Source organism: Malaclemys terrapin, chromosome 2, assembly GCF_027887155.1.
Source record: "Malaclemys terrapin pileata isolate rMalTer1 chromosome 2, rMalTer1.hap1, whole genome shotgun sequence".
Classification (NCBI taxonomy): domain Eukaryota; kingdom Metazoa; phylum Chordata; order Testudines; family Emydidae; genus Malaclemys; species Malaclemys terrapin.
The window spans coordinates 247501154-247525480 of record NC_071506.1 but is presented as its reverse complement, the minus strand read 5'-3'; the positions used below and the strand labels follow the sequence as shown (position 1 = coordinate 247525480).

Sequence of the window (24327 nt, the reverse complement as noted above, 5' to 3'; positions counted from 1 at the left end):
TAGGTAAGGAATGTGAATTCACAGGTATTAAATTTTGTGGCTGATGGCTCACTGTGAACTCTGGAGCTGAAGCTGGCATGCTAATATATAGGGAAACAAAGTCAACATGGGGAAAAGACATTCTGCACAGCATGGGCATCACATGACTCTGGCATTTGGGGAGGCGGGCCCAGGTGCCGGAAGCTCCTCCGGTATCTGGACCATGGTCTCACTTCGTGCTCCACCCCAGCTTGACCTCCTCCCCCAAGGCCTCACCCACACTCCACCCCCAGTTCCGCTCATACTCAGCCCCCTCACCTGCAGCTCGCTGAGTCATGCCACATGCCCAAGACCCACCCTACATGTCGAGTCCCTCTCCTCCTCCATCTCCCCTCCCACAAAGGAGCCCCCACCTGCCACTCACTGAGTCCTTCCCTGCCTCCACCCCTTCCCACTGCTCACTGAGTCGCTCTATCCCGCTCCCCCAAGACCTCCACTGCCCGCCGCTCGCTTCATTGCTCCACTCCGTGGAGGAGGGGAGAGATTCAATGAGCAGCTGGCACCTCAGGGTAGGGGGATGGAGGAGAGGAGGGACTTGGCCAGTAGCGGGTGCCTCAGGGAGAGGTGCAACAGGGACAGGAAGAGGTGCAACACAGGCAGAGCCACAGTAGAAAAGTGGGAGGAGGACTTGGGGCAGAGTACAGGCGAGGCCACCACAGCCTAGGGGCATCCATGCTTTCAAAGATGGTAAGTTGACGGCTGCGCTGCAGGGGAGGCTTAGCCTCCCCTGGCCTATTGTACCTGCCATCTATGCTGCACAGATTTTGAATAAAAGGAGATGAAGCCCCAGCGCTGTTGATTATGCCAGGAGCACAAGACCTGAGAATTAGTGTATAGGTGAAAATCTGAAAATAGAAAAAGATTTTCAACAAAGTAAGGAGACAAACACTAAGCCTAAAGAACATATAGGGTCAGAGAAACCACATGATGAAGCATTGTGGATGTGAGATTAGGAATGCTAGTTGGGATCACAGAAGAGACCCATAATCAACCATGGCCAGAAAAAATCTGACCCTTTGAGAAGTAAGAAGGAATGATGCAAAAGGCTCACTGTTGAGAACCAACTGATTAGAATTTGAAACTGAGTTCTGCACAGGAACACAGATCCAAGAGTGGGGATTAGCTAAGATGGGTATCTTTGCAGAAACAATTTTGCAGATCAAACAAAATTGCTGAACTTTTAAATATTTTTGTCTATCCACTAACAACTTCTCTCTAAAACTGCTATAAAATACATGTTTTTATTTATTTTCTAAATAAAAAAGTTATGTTCTGGAAATATTGTGTCAAGACTGAGCCCCAAACAAGTTTTACCCCCATCCCCCTTTGAAATTGAAACTGTAATAGCCCCTTTAAGGACAGCTTTGCTAAATACAATACTTGTTGTACTATGTTCTACAAGCCTGATGTTCATTGTTTACTTACCTAAACTTTTTATCAAGGCTCACACTTAAACCAATATAAAGGGAATCCCCAAAGTCATAATAGAAACTCTAAAACAAAAATAAAAATTTAATTAAATGTAACGAAATAGCTGTAATTCTGGTTTAGTGCCTACTGTACAGCATGCATTGTCAGCAATGATTTCTTATCTTGCTGATGGTGGAGGCACTTTGCCATATTATGGATTATATCTGAAGACTACAAATCCTTCACCTGATTGCCAATATTAAAGTAAAAAAGAAAAGTAGATCAGGATGAAAATGAAACAGAGGAAAAGCTGTTAGGATATAGGAAAACCTGCCTGGCTGGCAAATTTTAAAATGAAGCAAAAGTACATTTTGGAAGAGTTTAGGAGAGTTCTCTGAAGTGCTGGTTGAAAATTTTCCATCACAATATTTTTATTATTATTGTCATAGAATGTTTTTTTCTACAATATGGAAAGTTTTGCGGGGGAAAAAATCATAATAAAAAAATGTCCAGGTTTCAATTGAAATAACCCAACCCTTTTTATCTTTTAGATTTTTAACAAAAATGTCAAAGAACATTGTTGACAAACATAAAAAATACTTTGTTTTGCTGCATAAACTAATTTCCCAGCCAACTCTAATTCTCAGTTGTCTCAGTTAAAATCCTTTAAAATGGTAAATCCATGGCTCACCACCTCCTCCTCCACCTCGCCTCAATTTATGTTGCAAAATAGCAGAGACAAAACCTCTTTCAGACCATGACTCCATGATTTTATATGAAATGAGGTTTCAGCAGCTCCCTTGCATCCCATGATTGTACCACTTTGAAATTTTTACATATGCTGACAGCTCAGTAACTCAATGTCAGATTTTTGCATGCCCGATTTAGTCAAAAATATTTAACAAAGGAACAGCTCTAGAAGCTAGCAACAGTTAGTTTGCATTGTATTTGACTTCTTGTAAAGTAGCTGAGGACTTATCCACACTTGGAAATATACCAAGATAAATGTTCCAGAGTACTTATTTCAGTACATTTCCAAGTGCAAACATGCCCTGACCTTTGCTGGATGTTACCTTCAGGGCCTGACAAGGTGGTGCAAATATATGGCATGACAGTACACACGCTCCAGTGTTTCAGAAGCAGATTGTGACAAGTGTCTGGGTGTGCTGCACTGAATTACCCATTTCTGAAGTAGTAAATACGTTTCTTACATATCTCCACAGAAACTTTCTTTCACTTTCACCCTCAATGATAACAAGATCTCCAGAATTCTTCTTGCAATACTCTCGGGCTTTTTCCATAGGCAAAGTTTCATGGCTGAAATAGTACGCCTTGTCCTCATATATAACCCATCCATCTTCACTGACTTTATATGTATATTCTGCAAGATAAATAATGAAGGCACATATACAGTATCTCTACAACAGGTTAGAACCATTATATGGTAACATTTTTCTGGTAACAGGAAATACAAAACCTACCAAATGTGGTACTTGGTTCAGGTTTTAATGTTGCTCCTGTAAAATAAAATAAAATCTGAATGTGTTATCTATCGCATGCATGTTCTGTCAATGACATTTATTAATACTGTAATTATCATTTTAATGTGGAATAAGAAAATAAACCCCAGCATTATTTAATACATTTTCCATGTATTGACATATAATTAATAAGAATATATGACCATGTTTAACAGTCAGCAAAATATCATTTTAGGTCCAATCAATGATTAAGCTTAAAGAACATATTCTTGTCCTCCAAGTATTGGATTTCAGATATTGATAATACAGAGTATAGATCAGACCATAAGCTACTTTAAAATGTGTGTCTTAAAATATGTTTCAGGTGGTGAAATCCATTACTCCTGTTTAGAGTGAAATGATGTCTTCCATTTAGAGTGAAATGAATAGTATTTTGATGTCCTTAAGCACACACTAGGTTTCAATATCTTTTCACTGAAATACGTTCCATCAATCTGGAAGTTGCAACAGCTAATAGATGTTAACACTCAGAATCCTCCCAACCCCTTAACAGAGCCAAAAGTTTTTCATTAAATTGGCACTATCAGCTGGATGATCCTGCTATCTTGTGGTCTCTTCATCAGGCCAAGAAGCGTGAGTGAAGTAATGGTCAAAGTCATAATGGAAGGGAGCCTTTTGAGCATCTGTATGTCTAAATTTAATTTAGAGGTTTGCATTACCACCTCCCGCTTTATACCCACTGTGTTACATTGCTCTGTTTGTATGTAGCCTTATGAACAGTCCATGAAACAGACTCGACTGTTTTTGTTTAATATTCTAATTTAAAGAAAGAAGACATCCTACCTTTTTTTATTTGACAAACCCAGTTATCCAAAGTTTCACAGAACATATCGTTCCACTGCATGTCAGTGTATCCATTGAACATTGCACATTTTTCATTTCCGTCATAATTATTGGGTTCTCCATCTGCCCAGTTTTCATAGTTTACCTTTTGGTAGAAACACAACTCTGTGACTATTTTCCTTTCAAAGAAGAACGATGGTTGTGCTCTGCAAGGGCAGAGGGACCCAGTTTGATTTCAGCTCTTAAATCTTGCACCCATTGGGACAGTAAAGGCTGGGACTATTAGGGAAACAGCATACTCTGCTCTTGCCAGGTGAAGGAGGAACACCGTGTGACTCTTCCACCTGATTTACAAGCCACATTAATGAACTGAAGAAGTTGTGCCTAGCCCCTGCCAACAAAGATACCAGTCATGACATGGGCTATAAAGATTGAGCAATGTGGGACAATGTAGTTTTGCTACTATTGGGATGGGGGGGAGAAGATTGTCTCTTTGGATGATTCAACCCAAGATTAACATTGGGCCGTATAGTTCCAGTTTAGATTTTGCTGATTCCAGTCTATTAAATAGGTGAAAGGTAACAAAAGATTAGTTTGACCTGTGATATAAAATGATTTATAACAGTAAGTAAAAGATTAAGACAAAGAGACTTGTACAAACTGTTTTGTTTAAACAAACAGAACCAATTAGGGAGTCTCCAGTCTTTTGACAATGTTACAAACATTGTTTTAGTAACAAATTCAGATGTTGCTAGGATTAAATAAAGTATCCATGAGTGGAGCCAATGTGTTTTGATTGGTTCATTTTGATCGAATGTTATTGCCAGGACTTTTGGGCGTTCCTTTTTACCATTTTTGTTGGCACCTTTCCTCTTATATGCAGGAGTCACCATAGCTAGACAGTCATCTCCAGACTAGACTACTCAAATGTACTCTATTTAGGGCTACCATGAAAGGTACTCAGAACATAAGAATGGCCACACTGGGTCAGACCAATGGTCCATAGAGCCCAGTATCCCGTCTTCTGACAATGGCCCGTACCAGATGCTTCAGAGGGAATGAACAGAGCAAAGCAATTATTGAGTGATCCATCCCTATTGTTCAGTCCCAATTTCTAACAGTTGGAGGAGGCTTAGGGATACCAGAGCATGGGTTTGCGTCCCCGAATATCTTGGCTAATAGCCATTAATGAACCTATCCTCCAAAGCACTTTGATCTCAGCATCCCCTTTCTGGGTTTGATACTACTGAATACATGGGAAACTAGGCTGTTCACAGCAGTCCTTCCAGGAGCCATCAGTAACCCAGACAAACAACTTAAAAAGAGAGGCAATCCTGGGATGTCTCAGAAAGTATCCAACCAAGCCCAGCTCTCAAAGCAGTTCAGCCACAGTCCACAGCATGCACTGGGACTTTTTAGTGATTTTCGGCTTTTTGATTGTAACAGTCTCTCTTTGCTGGAGCTTGGCCATTTCTGTTCCATTGTTTTGTTCCACAAGAGCCAAGGGGCAAACATCATCTGACCACATTCCATCTGTTTGTACAGCCTCTAGCACAATATAAACATTCAACAACAACAACAATAATAGTAATAATAGTGAGAGTTGGAGGAATGACAGGAAAGATAATGCATAGAATGGAGTGGGGAGGAGGCTGAGGCCTGCATCCTGGGGGAGCAGTGCCACACCCCAGGAGGACCTTTCTACAAAGCAGGGAAATGAAAGAAGCTAGAGGGGAGAAAACCTTGTTATTCTGACATCCTATTCCATCTGCCCCTGGGGCTAGTGCAGGATTGTTCCCTATTGAGTATTTTCAAGTGCTTTGTCATCTGGCTGAAAGCATCCCAAGCAATAGGGCTCCTGCCCTTTCCTAAATGTGATCTCTTCAGTGGGGCAAAATCTTGTACTTTGTACTAGATCCCCCTCCATCTGAAAACTAAGACACTGAATATTCTCTATAAGGCCCTGAATATTAGACATCTACTATTGCAAAGAATCCAAGTTCTGCATCTGCTCCAGCTGGTAAGGTTGGAAATCTCTTCATGGCCCTGGCAAACTTTTAGATTTTCCAAAGCAGTAAGAAATTTTTCAGTGCTTATGCAAAGAAAATAATGCTTGAAGTGAGCTGTTTAAAGCTACTAAATTATGCAGCTACAATAGTGATGATCACTGATCAACTTCCACTGTAAAAAATCCTGCAGTGGTGAGTAACAGATGTATTGCCCCATGTAAATACTGTTGTGGGATCACACAGGGTAGCTTAAGATGGAAGAAGGGCAGAAGCAGAAATAAGTTGAGTAAAGACTGCATAAAAACAATAGGATAAATTCAGAAAGCCAACTCTGGTGCAAAACAAGGAATTACTCACTGGAGAGCCATCACTCCAAGTAAACCCTCTGTCAGGATCAAAGGCACTCAGACCCATCCAGTATGATTGATAGAAATGAACTCTATCCCTAAAATATTATATATAAATATATAGAGAGAGGACAGTATATAAATCAAAGCATGCATATCATTATACACAAAACATTTTAGGACTTGCAACATCTCTATAAATTTGAATGTTTCCTATTCAATATCTCTAATATGCACTAAAGACATAAGAAATATTTTGCCTCCCTAACACGATAATTTAAATTACTTACTTAATTTCCAGCATCCCCAGAAAAATATATTGGGACTGCACATGGCAGTAGGTCGAGTCCTACAATTCTTTGCAGAAAAGGCCTCAACTGCTTAGTTACCACCCACAGTGACGCTGTGGTAAATGCACATTAATGCCATAGTCCTGCAAAGAACTTAAGCATGTGAGTATGGAACTACTTGCGTTCATGTGCTTAAAGTTAAGCATGTGTGATAATGCTATGCCAGATCAGAGCCTTAAATGACATGCACACATACACATACAAGGCTTGGCACAGTCTATGCCTAAATATTTTTCTTAGTCTCTCTATTTTTTTTTTGCCTTTATTAAGTAAGAAAAGATCCTTGTGCAACATGAACTACTCTTTTATTTAAAAATGGTTCATTCATTTATTTAATTACAGACAGGTCCAAAATATAAACTAACTCATTGAACTAGATCTGATTGAAATTTTTCTAATGAAAAATATTGTGTGTGAATAAATGGCCTTGTTTCAAAATAAAAAATTGTGAAAAACATTCATTTTTTTCAAAACTTTCCATGTATTCAACAAAATCAGACAAAACAAACCAAGAAAAATGTCCCATTCATTCTACCTTTCTCCAGGTCTCTGTTTTTCCTTCCCTTTTTTCAGTGGCAAAAAAATTAAAAAGTTGGGAAGAGAAGAAAAAAAGTAATGGAAAGAAACAAGAGAAGTGGGGAGAAGAGGGCAGAAAAACAAAAGCCAAAAAAACTTGAGAAAATGATTTTTTTTTTCCAAAATGAACATTTTGAAACCAATTTTTTTTAATATAATTTTCATGAAAAACATCAGATAAATGAAATATTGTTCCAAACCCGTGGAATGTAAAGGGATTTGAAATTTTTGCTCTCATTCTTTTTGTTGTTCATTTTGGATCAGCTCTACACTGCATCTATTTCCTACAGATTGCTGTCACATTCCTCCATCTCTTTCAGACAGTTCATCCTGGATGACTCATCATCTGCATAAGCTCAACATGGGTAAAAATGCAGAGTTCCAAATTTTCAGCAGTACCCTAGAATGCCACTTTTGTTGATGACACCATCCTCCTCCCTGTAAGCAGGGCCACAACCTGAACGTCATCTTCGACACCTTCCTTTTTAACTCTCTCAACATACAAGCCACAACAAAGCCTATTGCTTCCCACAGAACTTTATTTAAAAATCTATCACAATGGCAAAATCCAGGTCCAGGTCCTAATTACAGCTCACTATTGTAACTTTTTCCTCACCAGTTGTTTTGATACCCACCTTGTTCCTCTCCACTCGCAATGTTCTGCCAAAATCATCTCTTCCATTGTTCCCTCTTTGAATCCATCAACTCCTAGTACCCCATAGATCTGTATAGCAAATCTAACCAATTTTCCTCACTTTCAAGGGCCTACATCACTTAGCCCCAGAGTGCACATCTGAGTCTGCCTTTTTGGCACTCTCCTATCCCCTCTGTTCCACCAGACACACCAACTTTGATTCCCCCATCTTTTCCTTATCTCTCATTGTGTTTCCAGGCTACCCTGACACATGGAAACACCTCTCAATGCCTGTTTGCATAGCCACCCCCTCTCCTCATTCAAATCCCTTCTAAAACCTCATGTCTGCAATCTCACATACATAGAAAATTAGTATGCAAATCTGAGAATAAAAATTAGAAAAAAATCAGAACCACAAAGATGTATAGATGGTTAAACTGAGTAACTGCATGATCTTACTAAAACACTTTCATCCTTTATTTATCACCCTCACTCATTGTATCATATCTTAAAGTCTAGACTGTAAGATCTCCAAAGGCAGGGCCCTGTCTTTCACTGTCACATCCCTACCATATTCTTGGGTATGGTCAATAAATAATAAACAATACTAATAAAAATATGTCTGCTGTTCGGATATATTGCTATACTATCTTCAGTTAACTCTGTACCAACTTTTAGAAACTCCCAAATGACACTCAGAAATCTGCACAGATCAGAAATTTGATGCCCAATTTTGTTTAATGTGAAGTTCAAATGATGCCGAAGCCCATCCCCACTCTTTTTAATGCAACACAAATGTTTATATTTGAATAAGCACCATGATAGAGACATATAGATTTTCAGCTGAAATGACCTCTTTCGGAAAGGATATTTTGTGTTATTTTCATGGAATACATTTCAAGTGAAGGAATAAGGGCAATGCAGATACTCACATGCGATTTATTACATTTTGATCTTCTTCACTATGGATACTCGCCAGATCTCCTCCTATAGCTCTACAAAAATCTCGTGCATCAAACCATGTTTTCATATGTTTTTGTCCATTCTGAAAATGCTACAGAGAATTGTGCAATTAAATTTCTGTGATGCCAGGCACAGTATTAAGAAAAAACATCTGTATGGTCCATCTTAGTCTGCCTGTCTAACACCGCCTACATTCATCCATTGCCTTGTGACTCTGCTGCCAAAGCATTGGTCCATGCCTGGTCATCTCTTGAAATTGGTTACTGCAAGCTCATCCAGTCTTCCTTCTCTGAGTCTCTAAGAATCCCTACTGTAGTTCCAATTGACTATGGTGCTCTTCCTCACTTTCTGTCCTAAACCACTGGGAAATGCTTGGTAACCTTGAGGATAAAAGGAGCTATGCAAATGCAAGTTGCTATTGCGTCAGTTGTAGCCAAGTGTTTCTTCAAATTTATCTACTGTTTATGATATAAATTAATATCTTTGTGTTCAGGAGTTTAATACCTACTTTCAAGCATGAGCTACTGTGGGCACTTGAATGCCATCCATCTGGGCATGAGGGGGCAGGAGTTGTTGTTGGAACAGGAGGAGGGGTCACTCCCTCAACCAACTGTTTGCAGAGAAACATTGATTTCTCTTCACAGCTCACAACATCCCATAATCCAGCTGTAGTTCCAGTTCTCATGGCAACGCAGCCTGGCTCCCTTCCTTCATGACACACAAAAGAAAAGAAAACTATCGGTAAGTTAATTCAAGAAAGAGTCTTAATTAATGATCTCTTCCCAAAGTATGTACTTATTATTCTGTTTAATTTTTTTTTAAATATATCAAGTGGAGATTATAAATTTTGCTGCAAAGTCAAAATCACTCAATGTTACATGTTCCATATGCATACACCCACCAGCAGCTCAGGTGTGATTTAAATAAATACCATAATCAATAAATAGTCATGACTTTGATCATGAGACCTCATGAAGAAGTTATACAGAATTCATTCACAAACATAGAAGCTGGATTGAGCCAACTAGCAAATCCCAAGTAACAAATGAGTTAAGGAAAATTAATGTCCATCAGAAGCAGCATTTCCCAATAGTCTATTAGGAAGGTATTTCCAGCATATCCAGTCTGATGCGTTTATTTTTTGTGCAAATGAAATCATTTCAATAATGTAGTCTGTACATTTTTTAGTTTTATGCTGGCAGACTTTCAGAAGTGTTCTCTAATTTTGAGATCCTCACTTTTTGGATGTCTAGAAAGACACCATGTGACACCTTGTGCCTGATTTCCAGAGGTGGTGTTCCCACAATGAAAGCTGGGCAAAGTTTTTCAGAAGAAATAGTTTATTTGCTGAAAAATGTAGTTTCAGTCGACCTGAAACAATTCACAAATTTAACATGAATTCACTGAATAGTTTTGGCCAAAACCTTTTTTTCAAGCTAAATTCACACAGAGATTTAGGCATATTCACAAAATAGCCAGTGGAGAAGGTGGTGGTGGTACTCCACTTATAACTTTTAGCCCAGTGGTGAGTCCACTTATCTGGGATGTGGGAGCCCCAGATTCAAATCCCCTTTCTGGAGCAGGGATTTGCATCCCAGTCTCCCCACTGAGTGCCCTAACCATCAGTTCATGCACTATTCTGGGATGGGTTTCTCTCTGTCTCTCCCATTGAAGTAGTTCTACTTTGTATAAATAATTAAATACTCACCTGAGTTGCTTGTTAGACCATCAATCAGTGTTCAGTTGCCATGTTGATGGCACTGGTCACGCCAAAGCACTTAGCAGGGAGGACATCCAAACCATGGAACATCTAATTAGTTGCTTCTCTATGATCCTTCTATGGAGGGACAGCCTTGATTCATTCCATGGCATTGGAATGACGAACTTGGGTAACAAACTTGGACATTGACCTTTAATGTTACTTTTCAAATTGCCATATGAAAGTAGAAGATTAAATAGTAATTGAAATAGGGACTTAAACTTGGGTCTCTCCCCTCCCAGGGGAGTGCTCTAACAACCAGGCTGTAAAGTCATTCTCAGTCATTACCTCTGACCCAATGACTATTCAAGTATTTTATACAAAATGGAACAGATTCAACAGGAGAGACTGTGAAAGCCCCTTCCAAGAACAGCCTACAGCTTGGTGGTTAGAGCATTCCCCTAGAATGGAGGAGACCTGGATTTAAATCCCTGCTCCAGAGTGGGGATTTGAACCTGATTTCGCACATTCCAGGTGACTGCCCTAACCAGTGGCTTTTGGGTGGGGAGAGGTTGCACCAGCTCCTCCTCTAGCTCTTTTGTTAATCTAGCCCTTTAAAAATGCCCAGAAACTAAATGATTTGGGTTAAACGAAACACTTACTTTGTCAATTTTCCAAAAATTCAGATTCGGTTCTTCCCAAACTGATTTTTTTTTTTTGAACTGCCAGAGAACCGACAAAACATACACCCAGTGTTACCCACCACACAGCATGGCAGTGCATACCAGGCATTCCTGAATTCCAGTGAGTAAACAGAACTGCTTCACCATCAGCCCACTTGAAAGTCCCTTGTTCCTCAACATCTGAAAGAGCGATCCAGAAATATTTCACAGGACTGAACCCAATCAGGACAGTCAGAAAGGCTTGTTCATATCTGGAAGGAGAATAATAAGTGTCAAATCAATTTTAAACCAAGATGTTACCATACTTTGTTCTTTTTATGAAATCATACATAATGCAAATGTTGGCAACATTATAATGGCATATTAATTTATATCATAAACAGATGCTGATGCTTTCACAATCTACAATGATTCCTTTCTTCTTTTGTACTGTACAATAAAGAGAATTAAGCTGCAATACTTGGGTTGATTTGCAGATTTTATTTATTCAGCATATAAATAAATAAACAACGCACAACAGGGTAGTTTTAACTGTAGTATATTGTTGTTTGTCTTCGTTTCTTGCGTGTTATAAGCAGTTCCTCAGCTAAAGCCTAATACTTTTCAAAGGTAACATCTTATGTCATAAAATAGCTGCCCCAGGTAGAATTCAAGAACCATGATCTCCATTTTATGTCACAGGACTGAGACTCTTTTCTTAGTTGATGTGGCATCAAGCATGTCACAGTACCACTCTAGCACATAAAATGCTGTGATACCAAGGTGATGGGTGTCATACGCATCCCTTATATGGACAGATACAGGGTCCCCAACTCCTGCAATTTTATCATGAGTCATGAGATAAGCCACAGCTTCTGGAGTCATTATGCTATGGGAGAATTTCAGCTTTTATTAAATACAATAATAAAAAAAGGTGTTCTAACCCTCGGGGTTGCAGATAAAAGATTGAAAACATAAACCTCAAAGACTCAAAAACTGTAAGAGAAATAAATAGTAACCAAAATGTATTATTTTTCAAATTTTATTTTTTAAGCCAAACTTATGATTTTGGGGGGGCTGACTGCTGACTTTTTAATTTTGGTTGGCAGTACCTAGATAGGTAGTAACAGGAGCTTGACCATCTTTTACGTTTTTATTAAAATCAGGATTGATAGTATGATTGTCTTCTGATGTTCCTTGTGACACTGCTTTGTGTAATCTTGTTCAACTCCACAATGCAATTGCCAGTCAACGAATCAAGCATCAGTCATTACCGACTACAAGTTTGGAACATAGAACCTCCTTTCTGTCTTCCATCCTGCTCACACATTTGAAAGCAAAGGCAGTCTTTTTCATACCTGTCTTTCACGGTGACTAGGTAACCTTTGTTTCCTTCACAGATTTTTTTTGCTTCTGAAAATGTCACAGATGTCTGTCCGACTGAGTAACAGTAAAAACCATGTTTTATCCAGCCCTGTCAACAAACATCAGACATGTACACAAGCTACTGTCAGATTGTGAAATTACATAGCACACAATAACTGTCCACTACACTTCTAAAAAATTATATTAATGTTGTACTCAACTGTGAAGTTAAACTAAGAAACAATGAGAGAAAAAATAATGTGATAATCAAACAGTGATAGGGACCACAAACGCCTCAATTGGGCATATTTAGGGACTGCAACTCCAGTGGCTGGAGTAGAATCCATAGTGGCGTTTGTGTGAGTGTCCCACATTTGACTAGGGTTGGCGGGAATACATGCTCACAACCACTGCACAGTTCTCATACAAAGCCTGTTAAATATGACTTTTTGTTTGCCCTATGCTTAATTAAAGGCGAGTTGTACTATTGTTTTTCCTCCCTCATTGCTGCCAATTCTCAGCAATTTGAGCCTTGTCCAGTGCAAAATATTACATAAGAACATAAGAGCGGCCATACTGGGTCAGACCAAAGGTCCATCCAGCCCAGTATCCTGTCTTCCAACAGTGGCCAATGCCAGTGCTTCACAGGGAATGAACAGAACAGGTAATCATCAAGTGATCCATCCTGTCACCCACTCCCAACTTCTGGCAAACGGAGGGTAGGGACACTATCCCTGCCCATTCTGACTAATACCTATTGATGGACCTATCCTCCATGAATTTAACAGAGTTAAAAAAAAACCCCCTAGATATAGTCTTGGCCTTCACAACATACTCTGACAAAGAGTTCCACAGGTTGATTGTGCATTGTCTGAAAAAATACTTCCTTTTATTTGTTTTAAATCTGCTGCCTATTGATTTTATTTGGTGACCCCTCATTCTTGTGCTATGGGAAGGAGTAAATAACACTTCCTTATTTACTTTCTCCACACCAGTCATGATTTTATATCTTGATTGATAGACTCTACAAGATTTCTATCACATCCCCCCTTAATTGTCTCTTTCCAAGCTGAAAAGTCCCAGTCTTATCAGTCTCTCCTCATATGGAAGCTGTTCCATACGCCTAATAATTGTTGTTGCCCTTTTCTGAACCTTTTCCAATTCCAATATATCTTTTTTGAGATGGGGCAACACATCTGCACGCAGTATTCAAGATGTGGGCATAGGATCGATTTATATAGTTAAATATTATATTTTCTGTCTTATTATCTATCCCTTTCTTAATGAGTCCCAACATTCTCTTCTCTTTTTTGACTGCCACTGCACTCTGAGTGGATGTTTTCAGAGAACTATCCACAATGACTCCAAGATCTCTTTCTTGAGTGGTAACAGCTAATTTAGACCCCACCATTTTATATGTATAGTTGGAATTATGTTTTCCAATGTGCATTACTTTGCATTTAACAACACTGAATTTCATCTGTCATTTTGTTGCCCAGTCACCCAGTTTTGTGAGATCCGTTTGCAACTCTTTGCAGTCTGCTTTGGACTTAACTATCTGGAGTAGTTTTGTATCATTTGCAAATTTTGCCACCTCACTGTTTACTCCTTTTTCCAGATCATTTATGAATATGTTGAATAGGACTGGTCCCAGTACAGACCCGTAGCAGACACCACTATTTACCTCTTTCCATTCTGAAAAGTGACAATTTATTCCTGCGCTTTGTTTCACATCTTTTAACCAGTTACTGATCCGTGAGAGGACCTTCCCTTTTATCCCATGACAGCTTACTTTGCTTAAGAGCCTTTGGTAAGGGACCTTGTCAAAGGCTTTCTAAAAATATAAGTATACTATTTCCACTGTATCCCTCCTGTCCTCATCCTTGTTGACCCCCTCAAAGAATTCTAGTAGATTGGTGAAGCATGATTTCCCTTTACAAAGACCATGTTGACTCTTTCCCAACAAATCATGTTCCTCTATGTATCTGACAATTTTGTTCTTTATTATAATTTCAACCATTTTGCCTGGTATTGAAGTCAGGCTTACCAGCCTGTAATTACTGGGATCACCTTTGGAGCCCTTCTTAAAAATTGGTGTCACATTAACTTTTCTCCAGTTATCAGGTACAGAAGCTGATTTAAATGATAGGGTACATACTACAATTTCTGCAATTTCACATTTGAGTTCCCTCAGAACTCTTGGGTGAATACCATCTGGTCCTGGTCACTTATTACTGTTTAATTTATCAATTTGTTTCAAAACATCTGTGACACCCTGGCACCCCAGCATTCACCACTGTCCCATAATTAGGATATGTTTTGTACAAAGTATGCCTTGTGAGGTGTCATTCTAAAAGTCTTGATCTGCTAGACATTAATATCTCATTGGATTGTATGTGCTATCATCGTATGTGAAATTATGAAGTGTGGCTATGTATGTGTTACTGAAACATGTTCTGAGGTTGAAAACACTCACAAGCAGCCCTTCAGGGACAACAGTAAAAAGGCCAAACAATGTTAATGGCTCATTGAGGAAATGCATACAAGCACAATGATTACCCTAGGAACTGTTTACAATAGAAACCTCTCAGAGATAGCACTACATAAACGGGAACTGTTTGACCCAGGTCACAGAAAAAAAGCTTTCCAGCAAGTGGGAAGAAGATCAAAAAAAGAGGGTACCTCACTCTCCCTACAACAACACAGCTAGAAACACCTGAGGAAAAAAGACTGAACAAGGGGGAAGTGATGGTCTTTGGGGGGAGGAGGGATAACTCAGTGGTTTGAGCATTGGCCTGCTAAACCCAGGGTTGTGAGTTCAATCCTTGAGGGGGCCACTTGGGGATCTGGGGCAAAATCAGTACTTGGTCCTGCTAGTGAAGGCAGGGGGCTGGACTCAATGACCTTTCAAGGTCCCTTCCAGTTCTAGGAGATGGGATATCTCCATTAATTATTATTATTTATTATTATGGTCCCAGGCTAAGGGACTGCTAACCTGTGTATGAAAACCTGGGAAAGCCAAGCTGCAAAGCCAAGGGAGCTTGTGCCTTTGGAATCTGCCAGCCTGTTTATCACTCAGAGTGAGAATTTGCTAATTCATATTCTACCTATCTAGTGTGTTAAACTCAATTTGCGGTTTTGTTTATTTACTAGATAATCTGCTTTGATCTGTTTTCTATCACTTATAATCACTTAAAATCTATGTTTTGTAGTTAATAAACTTATTTTATGTTTTAATCCAAACCAGTGTGCATTTGACTAAGGTGTCTGGGGAAAATCTCTGCTTGGTTACCACAAGTGTGCATTGTTCTCTTCACATTGAGGGAGAGGCAGACCAGGTATTAAACCCAGATTTGACCAAGGCAGGATGGTACTGCTCTGGGGTCCAAGGCTGGGAGGCTGGTGGTTAGAGAGTCTGTGTGTAACTGCAGCTGGATGTATCCCTACCCGTATGAATACTGGTGACAGTGCAAGCTGGGAGGGCTTTGCAACTTGTCACAGCAGTACAGTCTAGAGGGAGTCCAGGCTGATGGGTCAGAGAGCTCAGTGGTACCCCAGATCCAGGTGGCACCCCGGCAGGAGGAAACCATCACAACCTCATTTAATGACACCCTAGGGCCTTCAGAGCTGTGCAAGTCCCACAAAGACATTGATGTTGGCTGCAGGCTGACTTCTAGAAAATTATTATTGCTGTGCAGTTGGGCAATGCAAAATCTTTCAGTGGAACAATGATTAAGTGTCAATCTGTTCAGCAGATGACTCATGAATAACCAAAACTGCATAGGTCTGCTCAATTCAGAGAAGAGAGAATAAAGACAAAAGGAGACACAAGGAACTAAAAGGTTTTGCTTAAATGAGGGAGCAATTTTTTCCCCAGTGGTCTGAAAATCATCAATGTGCATAAATTAACAATTTGCTAGGGTAAGAACAAGTTTTGTCAAAAGCAGTTATCATAGATTGCCTCCTAAAAGACAACATAATTTTAAAAGGAGTGAAACCAATAAATCAAATGATCTTTTATATATATATAGTACTTACTTTCTGGCAGCCTGGGACAATGACCTCAACTTCCTCAGATTCTTCTGCCAAAGGTTTCATTTTGCAGATGTAACCAAGTTTCTTTTCACAAACATCATCTGCCCAATAGCCATCCTGAACATGGCAAAGAAAGGAAAGGAAAGTCAGTGATGAAGGATTAGGTCGTTAGAACATTCCTTATTCTTTTTTTCTAGGGTTTTCCGTAAAAAGGTTCAGAGGAAATAAGAACATTCACCAGTCTCCAGGCAGCACCCAGACCACCGTTAAGCTTTGGTTTGGGTCATTTCAATTCCCTCCCCACATGACTACAGATCTCTTTTTCCTTACCATGGCCCATCAATAAAGGTCCTCCCTTTAACTTTGAAATTCCATTGGAGGCTCTGCTGCTCTGTCCAAAAGTTCATTAGCTTATTAGTGCTGGGTGCATATCCTCAGAGTGCACAGAGTTTAAATGGCATTTATGAAGGCTTCAGTGACTACTGAACAAGTCAACATTCTATTCTATTCTATTATCATAGTGCAGTATCTGAGCACGCTGCAGAAGTGCATTACATGACGTGACTAGTTTCAACCATGGCATGTATGATTCCCTTTCTCTCCTTTTATCTCCTTGAAGAAAAAATGTGAAATATTTTCAAAAAATATTTCTTTAATTTCTGCTCTGCATATTTATTACCAAAGATAAGTCAAAGAAGTGTTTCCTTGCAGACAGAGCAGAATGTGGTAAGATCCGAAGCGGTTCTTAGTTCCTGAGGGAGTTTTTCCTGGGCTGGCCTATGACTGAAATACACCATGCTATCCTACAGCATGACATGTTCCTGACAATAAGAACACTCCTCCGAGAGAGATATGGGAGCTTCTGCAAGGACAAATTAGGATCTAGTAGAATGTTCCCAATGTACACACACATTATGTTTTTTCTGGATTTATGGGACCTACTGGCTTGGGTCTTGTAGATATTTTTTTAGTGAATATAATAAAGGCAAACTAACCCTATGGGCTGCACCAGCCAAGAAAAGGGGTGTGTGGCAGTTGCAAAACCTCACAATGGGTCAAACTGAGTTTTTGAGAAAATATCTTAGTTTTTTCTTTAAAAACTGCAAAGCAAAGATAGGGAAAACAAAGTAAAGTGAGAATATAAGAGATTGAATAGGAATATAGTTGTCCTTGCTCCACTGTACCCATGATGAGGGGCTGTAAACTGAGCACAAACCATGTGGTGCCTTTCCTGATTAGGAGGCTCCAGCTACATGGGCTTCCAAAGTTGTAATTTATTTTTCAGAAAAGCACAATAAATGTGCAAGATATTTTACAGACAAGTAGAAAATCCCTGCTCCAAGAGACTTACCACCAAGAAGATCCCACATTTTGTGAGTGGATGCTCAGTGCTCTTTAATCGACTTCCCTAGAGCAGACAAAGCCTTAGCCTAATGGATCACCCCTTATGTAAACCTTACTTGTACCTGTGCATAGCCTCCATACTCACACTTCCAGGATCAGGGCCTGAGAGCTGTATTTTTACAAAACCTAAATCTCCAGACATGATTACTTCAGATGTCATTGGCTTCAGACTAGTACCCTTGCTCTTGGACAATGAATCAAACTACAATAGTCACTTAGGCCGGCTATATGTACACTGCAGCAGGCAGCGTGTTTCCCAGCTGGGGCAGATAGACACACAGTAGCTTACTAAAAATGGCAGTGTAGATGGGGGTAGCATAGCAGCAGCTCAGGCTAGCTACACAGGCACGTACCCAGGGGATCCAGGCAGGTTTGTACTCAGGCAGCTAGCCTGCACTGATGCCCAGGCTACCACCAGCTACACTGCTATTTTTTAGTCCCTAGCTGGAGAAAAGCTTGCATGTGTCTATCTACCCAAGCTGGTAGATACCTGCTGCAGTGTAGATGTACCCTTTGAAAGAAAACAAGCTAGTAGTAAATATAATTGCATTACTGTACCTCTCCCTTCATACTGACACAATCTTCTTTCCTGTTGTTTGCATGGGATGGTTCTTCATGTAGCCACTTGGTGTAAATCACAGGAGTCCCATCACTCCATTCAAAATACATCTGAATCTTGAGGTCATTCAAACCAATCCACAACTCATCTGTAGGCTCTAAAAACATAAGAAGCAGTTATAATAAGAATAATAATTAATGGAGATATCCTATCTCCTAGAACTGGAAGAGACCTTGAAAGGTCATCGAGTCCAGCCCCCTGCCTTCACTAGCAGGACCAAGTACTGATTTTTGCCCCAGATCCCTAAGTGGCCCCCTAAAGGACTGAACTCACAACCCTGGGTTTAGCAGGCCAATGCTCAAACCACTGAGCTATCCCTCCCCCCCACACTATTATATATTTTAATAGCATTATTAAATTTCATGTCCATCCCTGACTGAGTAATGAAGGTGGATCTGCCTTCTTGGACTTTAAGACCTTACATTAACATCATTGTCAGAACTGCAGAATTGATCATGGCTATGTTATAAATATGTATGCAGGTAAAATACTGCCCTGTAGCAATACTCACTGTACCCAAGCTGAGACACTGTAAAGCTGTATTCTTCAATATTGTGGATACTCGCCAGATCTCCACCCACTTTTCTACAGGAAGATAAAGCATCTTTCCATATTTTGGGTGCTCTGTAAATCATATAACAGTGGCCTGAATAGGGGATCCATCCACTGGGGCATTTAATAGGCCTAAAGTCACCTAAAGGAAAAAAAATGTTTAAAACAATTATTCAGAAGAGCAATCGAAAGAGGTGGGAATGAAGGGTTCCAGCTACATAGGCAGATCATGACCCATCCTGCCAGAGTAGGACAGAACACATCCACACTGCAATAAAAGACCCACAGTACAGCCACGACAGGCCTGGGCTAGCTGACTCTGCCTCGCTGTGTTTGGGCTGCAGGACTAAAACCTGCAGTGTAGAAGCTGTGTTTGGGCAGGAGCCCAGGCTCTGAAACCCTGTGAGACGGGTGGTGTGTCTCAGAGCGTGGGCTCCAACCTGAGCCCAACCATCTACGCTATTTTTAGTCCCGCAGCGCAGGCCCCACAAGCCCAAGTCAATTGACCTGGGTTCGAAGACTTGGTGCAGCACTTTTTTATATAGCTGTGTAGATGTATCCAATGGATCTCAGAGACCAGGTTCAGGATGCACTCCGGATCACTCCTGATGCAGCACATGGTCCCTCTAATATATTCTGCAGACTTCAGCATACATGCAAGGGACTCAGGTCCTGATTAGTTTCCCCCAGAGCAGGATCCTTTGCCCTCTGAGGGCCTTGTGTTCCTGGAACTTTTTCAAAGTGGCCTTAGTGAAGCAACATTTAGACACCTATAGAGAACTGACATCATGGAATTCTTCCACATGTGTTTACAACTTATCAACAGGCCTAACAATTTGGTTTTGACAATCGAGACAGAAGGTTATGTGCACTGTATAAAGATGCATTCCTTTTTATCTTTTGCTCATTGCAGGACATTCTATAGACTTTGAATAAATAGCTTTTATTTGTATTGACCAGCCTACCTGAGGGATTAATAAAGGACTCCAAAGAGGAATTTCCTTTTTTACAGATGTATCCAAGTTTCTGATCACACTGCTGGTTTTCCCATTTACCATTTCCAGACTGTAGCAGTCCACAGATCTTTTCAGACTCAAGAGAGGGACTTCCTTTGAGAAACAAACACAAAAAGCAGAGAATCTCTATTAACACTGTACATCTTCATCTCACCAACCAAAGGAACAATCTGTTGGGGGTCTTCTTGCACTTACAAATTCATTGACATATTATTTGCTAATAATCATCACTTTAAGGACAGAAGATTACGAGACAATTACTTAGCTGACCAACACCACTGATGCTATAAAGTTGTTGTCCATTAGTCCAAATAGCCTGACTACAATTGGATATTCATATATAGTTCCACATTTAACCCACTGGCGAGTGTGTGTTACAGTCTCCCTTTGAGCCCCATCTCCAGGGAATATGAGTCTGTTACAACCCTACATAGCAAGCTTTAGCTCAAACTGCAGCAACCCATGCTTTTAGCTCTGGAGGTCCCTGATTCGATTCCAATGTGTCAATCATGGTGTTCATCACACTTGCTCTCTCTAACCTTTAGAATCCCAGGGAAACAGTGTTCAGGAGGAAACTCAGCAATATTGTATTTATGAAGAAAGTTGGATTAATCTTGATAATATAAAAGATAAACCAAAATATATATTTCCACAAGTCAGAGGCAATATGTTGATTTGAAAATTTTCAACCTCAGTATTTACTGAGCATCTATAGCTTATGAACCTTATCCCACTTTGGCCATAAATGGGAGGAGACATGCTGAGGAAATATACTAGAGCCTAAGGCAAAAGATAAATATCTGAGAAATGGCAACCCTGATTTGGGTGATCTATTTATGTTGAACTTGTGAATTCTGATTGATTTTATGAGCCATATGTATAATGCTAACCTGCAATGTGTAGCAAACCAGCCAGGGGCTGGCAAGGACTGTGTCATTTATCACACACCCTGTCTGCAAGAAGCTACAGAATAAACAAAAGAAGACACTAACATTTTAGTGACTCTGTTCTGGCAGGCCAGTGGGTATGCTAACAGAGGTACCTGACCAGGCATAATCCAGTTATTCCAAGAGGTCTACAGGGAGAAGGGTTTGGAGCAGTGGGATTTCCCCAGAAGGGGAACACAGACTGAAGTCTTGAGACAGCCCTTTAAAAACAGTTAGGGACTCCTTAGAAAACAGTGACCCAAATCCCAAAGAGCGCTCAAGAGTGATGAGGAAACTGAGGGAGGAAATGGCATTTAAGTGCATCTTATTTTGCATGATTCTGTATTTCTTTTGAGCTGCCTAAAGTAACAGCTAATTGTTTTGGAAACCCTAGGTCAGTTTGCATCAAATATCATCCCTGAAGAGGTAAATAGTAAACCAGAGGGCCCACAAGGCTGGGGCTCTGGGAAGGGTGGGCTTACTGTCATACAGTATTCCTATCAGTTCTTATACATACTCCTAATCATACTATGAGTTATACATTCATGTGTTGACAGATGAATGTATTTTAATATATGGACAATCACATAGTAAAAATAAAGGTGTTTTCAACCATTTCATACGTTATTTCCTATAACAACTAATTTTTGAGGGTGGGGGGAAGATGAGTGAAAAAGATCAGTGATGTTTCAAAACAGATGTGGCAACAGCATTATGAGTATGATATTTGGTGGTGGTGTTTTACCTTGTTTGTCATTTACTTATGGACTTTACAATAAATGAATGTTTGATTCGTTAGTAGTTTACATGCTTTACGAAAATGATTATGATGTCACAGATACAGGATTATAAATCTAGCTGGGAAAAAATGTAGCAGGGGCCTATGAAGACCTTCGTGCAAATGTTATAGTTTTTAAAAATGAGAAAAAATGAAAATCTACAATGCATGGTATGTAATGTTTCTAAACAGAAAGTATTTCAATGTTTTTAATGAGTTTTCCATCTGAATTGAATAGCATGTAAGAAAATTGCTACTGGAAAATCAGGTGTGTGAAGATGATGCAAATGTCTTTAGACTTTAAATGCTTTCCTGGTTTGGGAATCTTCTCTTTCATTTTGCACTACAAAGTAAGGACAAATTCCTCTCACAAGCACTCCAGTATTCTACTTTTTTTTAATAGTCCCATTGACATCAATGGGAATTCTGTGAATGTGGAGAGAGCAGAATATAGGAGCTTAGACCCACCATGCATATATAAGAGCAGAATTTTGCCCATAAACAGACCATCATTAAACAGATGTGCACCTACCTGGAGCCCAGTTTAAATATCTGAATGGACTGCCACCAATCCATTGCCATCCACCATTGGAATTCAACCTGTTAAGTCCAATCCAGAGTTCAGAATTCCCTCTGCCAGTTAGCGCTAAGTAACAAAAAGAAATAAAATGACAATTTATTAAACAGAATTGGTTTTGTAGTGATTGTACAAAGCTTTAATTAAAACTAATAGTTTGAAAACTACATGTCTTGGACAAAATCAGGTATGTAGAGTCATCCATCATGCAGAGATGCTGCAACACCTTGTTATTGGTAAGGGGGAAGTACATTTTTGGAGCATATTAATATAGATTTTGTTGGAAAAATGACACTTTGTTCCCTCCCATCTTCCTAAAAATGGTCCTGAGTCAGGTGTATATAAAATGTGTAAGCTCCAGAGATCAACTTGTTATTTAGCTTTACCTGTCAGATAAGTTTGCTCATGTAGCTCTGTAATACTTAATAATTCCGCATTCTGCTGCTGGCAGCTTTTCCTTGCTTGGTGCCACGTTAGGGCTGAGTTGGAGTTTATCTGGTAGTGGGTGCCTGTGAAAGGGTTTGTAGTCCAAAAGTCTTTGTCAATGTTGTCTGTAAAGAGACAAATGGCAAAGTATTTGTTAATTGAAAATATAATCAATCATACCTGCCAAGATTTGAAACCATGCCCCCAGTATATTCTAGTTAACATAAAGTAGCAATTTGCATATATTTAGATTGCTTTGCACACACTGATTGCTCCACTTACACACCCTCCATTCATTCAGTACTTACTTTTCAACACCTACCCAAATATATATATATATAAACCTGTCATCCTGCACATCCACCATTCCCTCACTCCATGGAACCTCTCCTAAGACCTGCCAAATTTCCAACATTATGGGATTTCCCTGTAGACTAGGTTTTCAGACCCCTTCTACTGGTCTGTGATGAAATCTCCATCTCATGGGTGGCTTTTCCTCTGCATACTGGGGAAAGGAAGCTAATCTGAGATGTTACACACCCCGATGGAAAGTTTGATCTCTCAGCCTGTACAGCAGGAAGAACTCCCACCCTTGCCTCACAGATGTGAATAGCTGCTCTCAACCGAGAACCATCTCCGCACCCCTTAGGCCAGCAAAGGGGATAAAGATGCTGATGCTGCCTCACATCCCTCTAGAAAATTCTATGCCTGGCTAGAAACGTCCAAGTTGGGGGTAAGGCCCCTGGAATTACCAGCCTTCTGAGGTAGGCAGCTGCTGCCACTATGTGCCCTTGCTCCTACATTTGTTGCCCCACCCATTATCTCATTTATCCCTGACCCCATTTGCTGCCCCATTACCCAGTGTGCTATCCTGATTCCCCATGTTTCTCCCTTGCCTAGTGTGCTGATCTCCACCTCACCCCCACAGCTACCCCAGGCCCTGGCTTCCCCCTTAACATGCGTGTCCTCTAGTTCCTCCCACTGGCTCCTGGGAATGCCTGGCTGCTCTCCCCTCCCCCATCACCAGCCTTTGGAAGTCCAGTAAAAGAGGCCACTGCCTCCCCAATACCACACAGAGAGTCTCTGAGCCTCCTGGGCAGGGACTGCAAGTGATAGTGGGTTAAGCATGTGCTTAAACTGCTTGCCTAAATCAGGGCCCTTGTTTTAAATGTGAAGAACTTACCTTTCAGTGGACAATATCCAAACAGAGAGTCTTCATCGAAGTCTGTAGATGTTGCACACCAGGGGAAGCCCTGTTCATTACCAGCCTTTCTATCCTTTGTACATTCAGCGTACCACGTACTATTGAACTTGAAAGGGAATACACAGGGTGCCCCAAAGGCATTTCCTAGCAGTGTAAACATATCTAAGGAGACAAATGGATAGAGATAGCAATAATTGGGTACCAGTGTCCACAAAAATGTTTGATCATAAACCACATGCCATGCAAATAACTTAGTTAAGCAGGAGTTGATGCTGACATTACATATAATTAATTTCACAGTAAAAATCCTTACATTAAGACCATTGTCATAATCAAAGCTGAGAGAGCCAGGAAATTCTAAGTGAAGGTTACATTTTAAAGTAGAGATATACAGAGTTAAGCTCATCCAAAC

At 40.1% G+C, this 24327-nt stretch overlaps 1 protein-coding gene across 1 annotated transcript in view; it reads right to left on the bottom strand.

Annotated features, from left to right (window-relative positions):
• LOC128832917 (macrophage mannose receptor 1-like) overlaps positions 1-24327 on the bottom strand; it is a 62508-nt gene that overhangs the window by 34796 nt on the left and 3385 nt on the right. Inside the window, exons 3-18 of the mRNA XM_054020625.1 lie at positions 23895-24077; positions 22672-22836; positions 22241-22354; positions 19954-20097; positions 18948-19130; positions 18376-18533; positions 16417-16530; positions 12372-12487; positions 11137-11285; positions 9161-9360; positions 8622-8743; positions 6140-6227; positions 3774-3918; positions 2931-2966; positions 2661-2830; positions 1465-1532 (exon numbers count right to left, since the gene is read on the bottom strand). Coding sequence (XP_053876600.1) covers positions 1465-1532; positions 2661-2830; positions 2931-2966; positions 3774-3918; positions 6140-6227; positions 8622-8743; positions 9161-9360; positions 11137-11285; positions 12372-12487; positions 16417-16530; positions 18376-18533; positions 18948-19130; positions 19954-20097; positions 22241-22354; positions 22672-22836; positions 23895-24077 — 2155 coding nt within the window. The remainder of the gene's footprint in view (positions 1-1464; positions 1533-2660; positions 2831-2930; positions 2967-3773; positions 3919-6139; positions 6228-8621; positions 8744-9160; positions 9361-11136; positions 11286-12371; positions 12488-16416; positions 16531-18375; positions 18534-18947; positions 19131-19953; positions 20098-22240; positions 22355-22671; positions 22837-23894; positions 24078-24327) is intronic.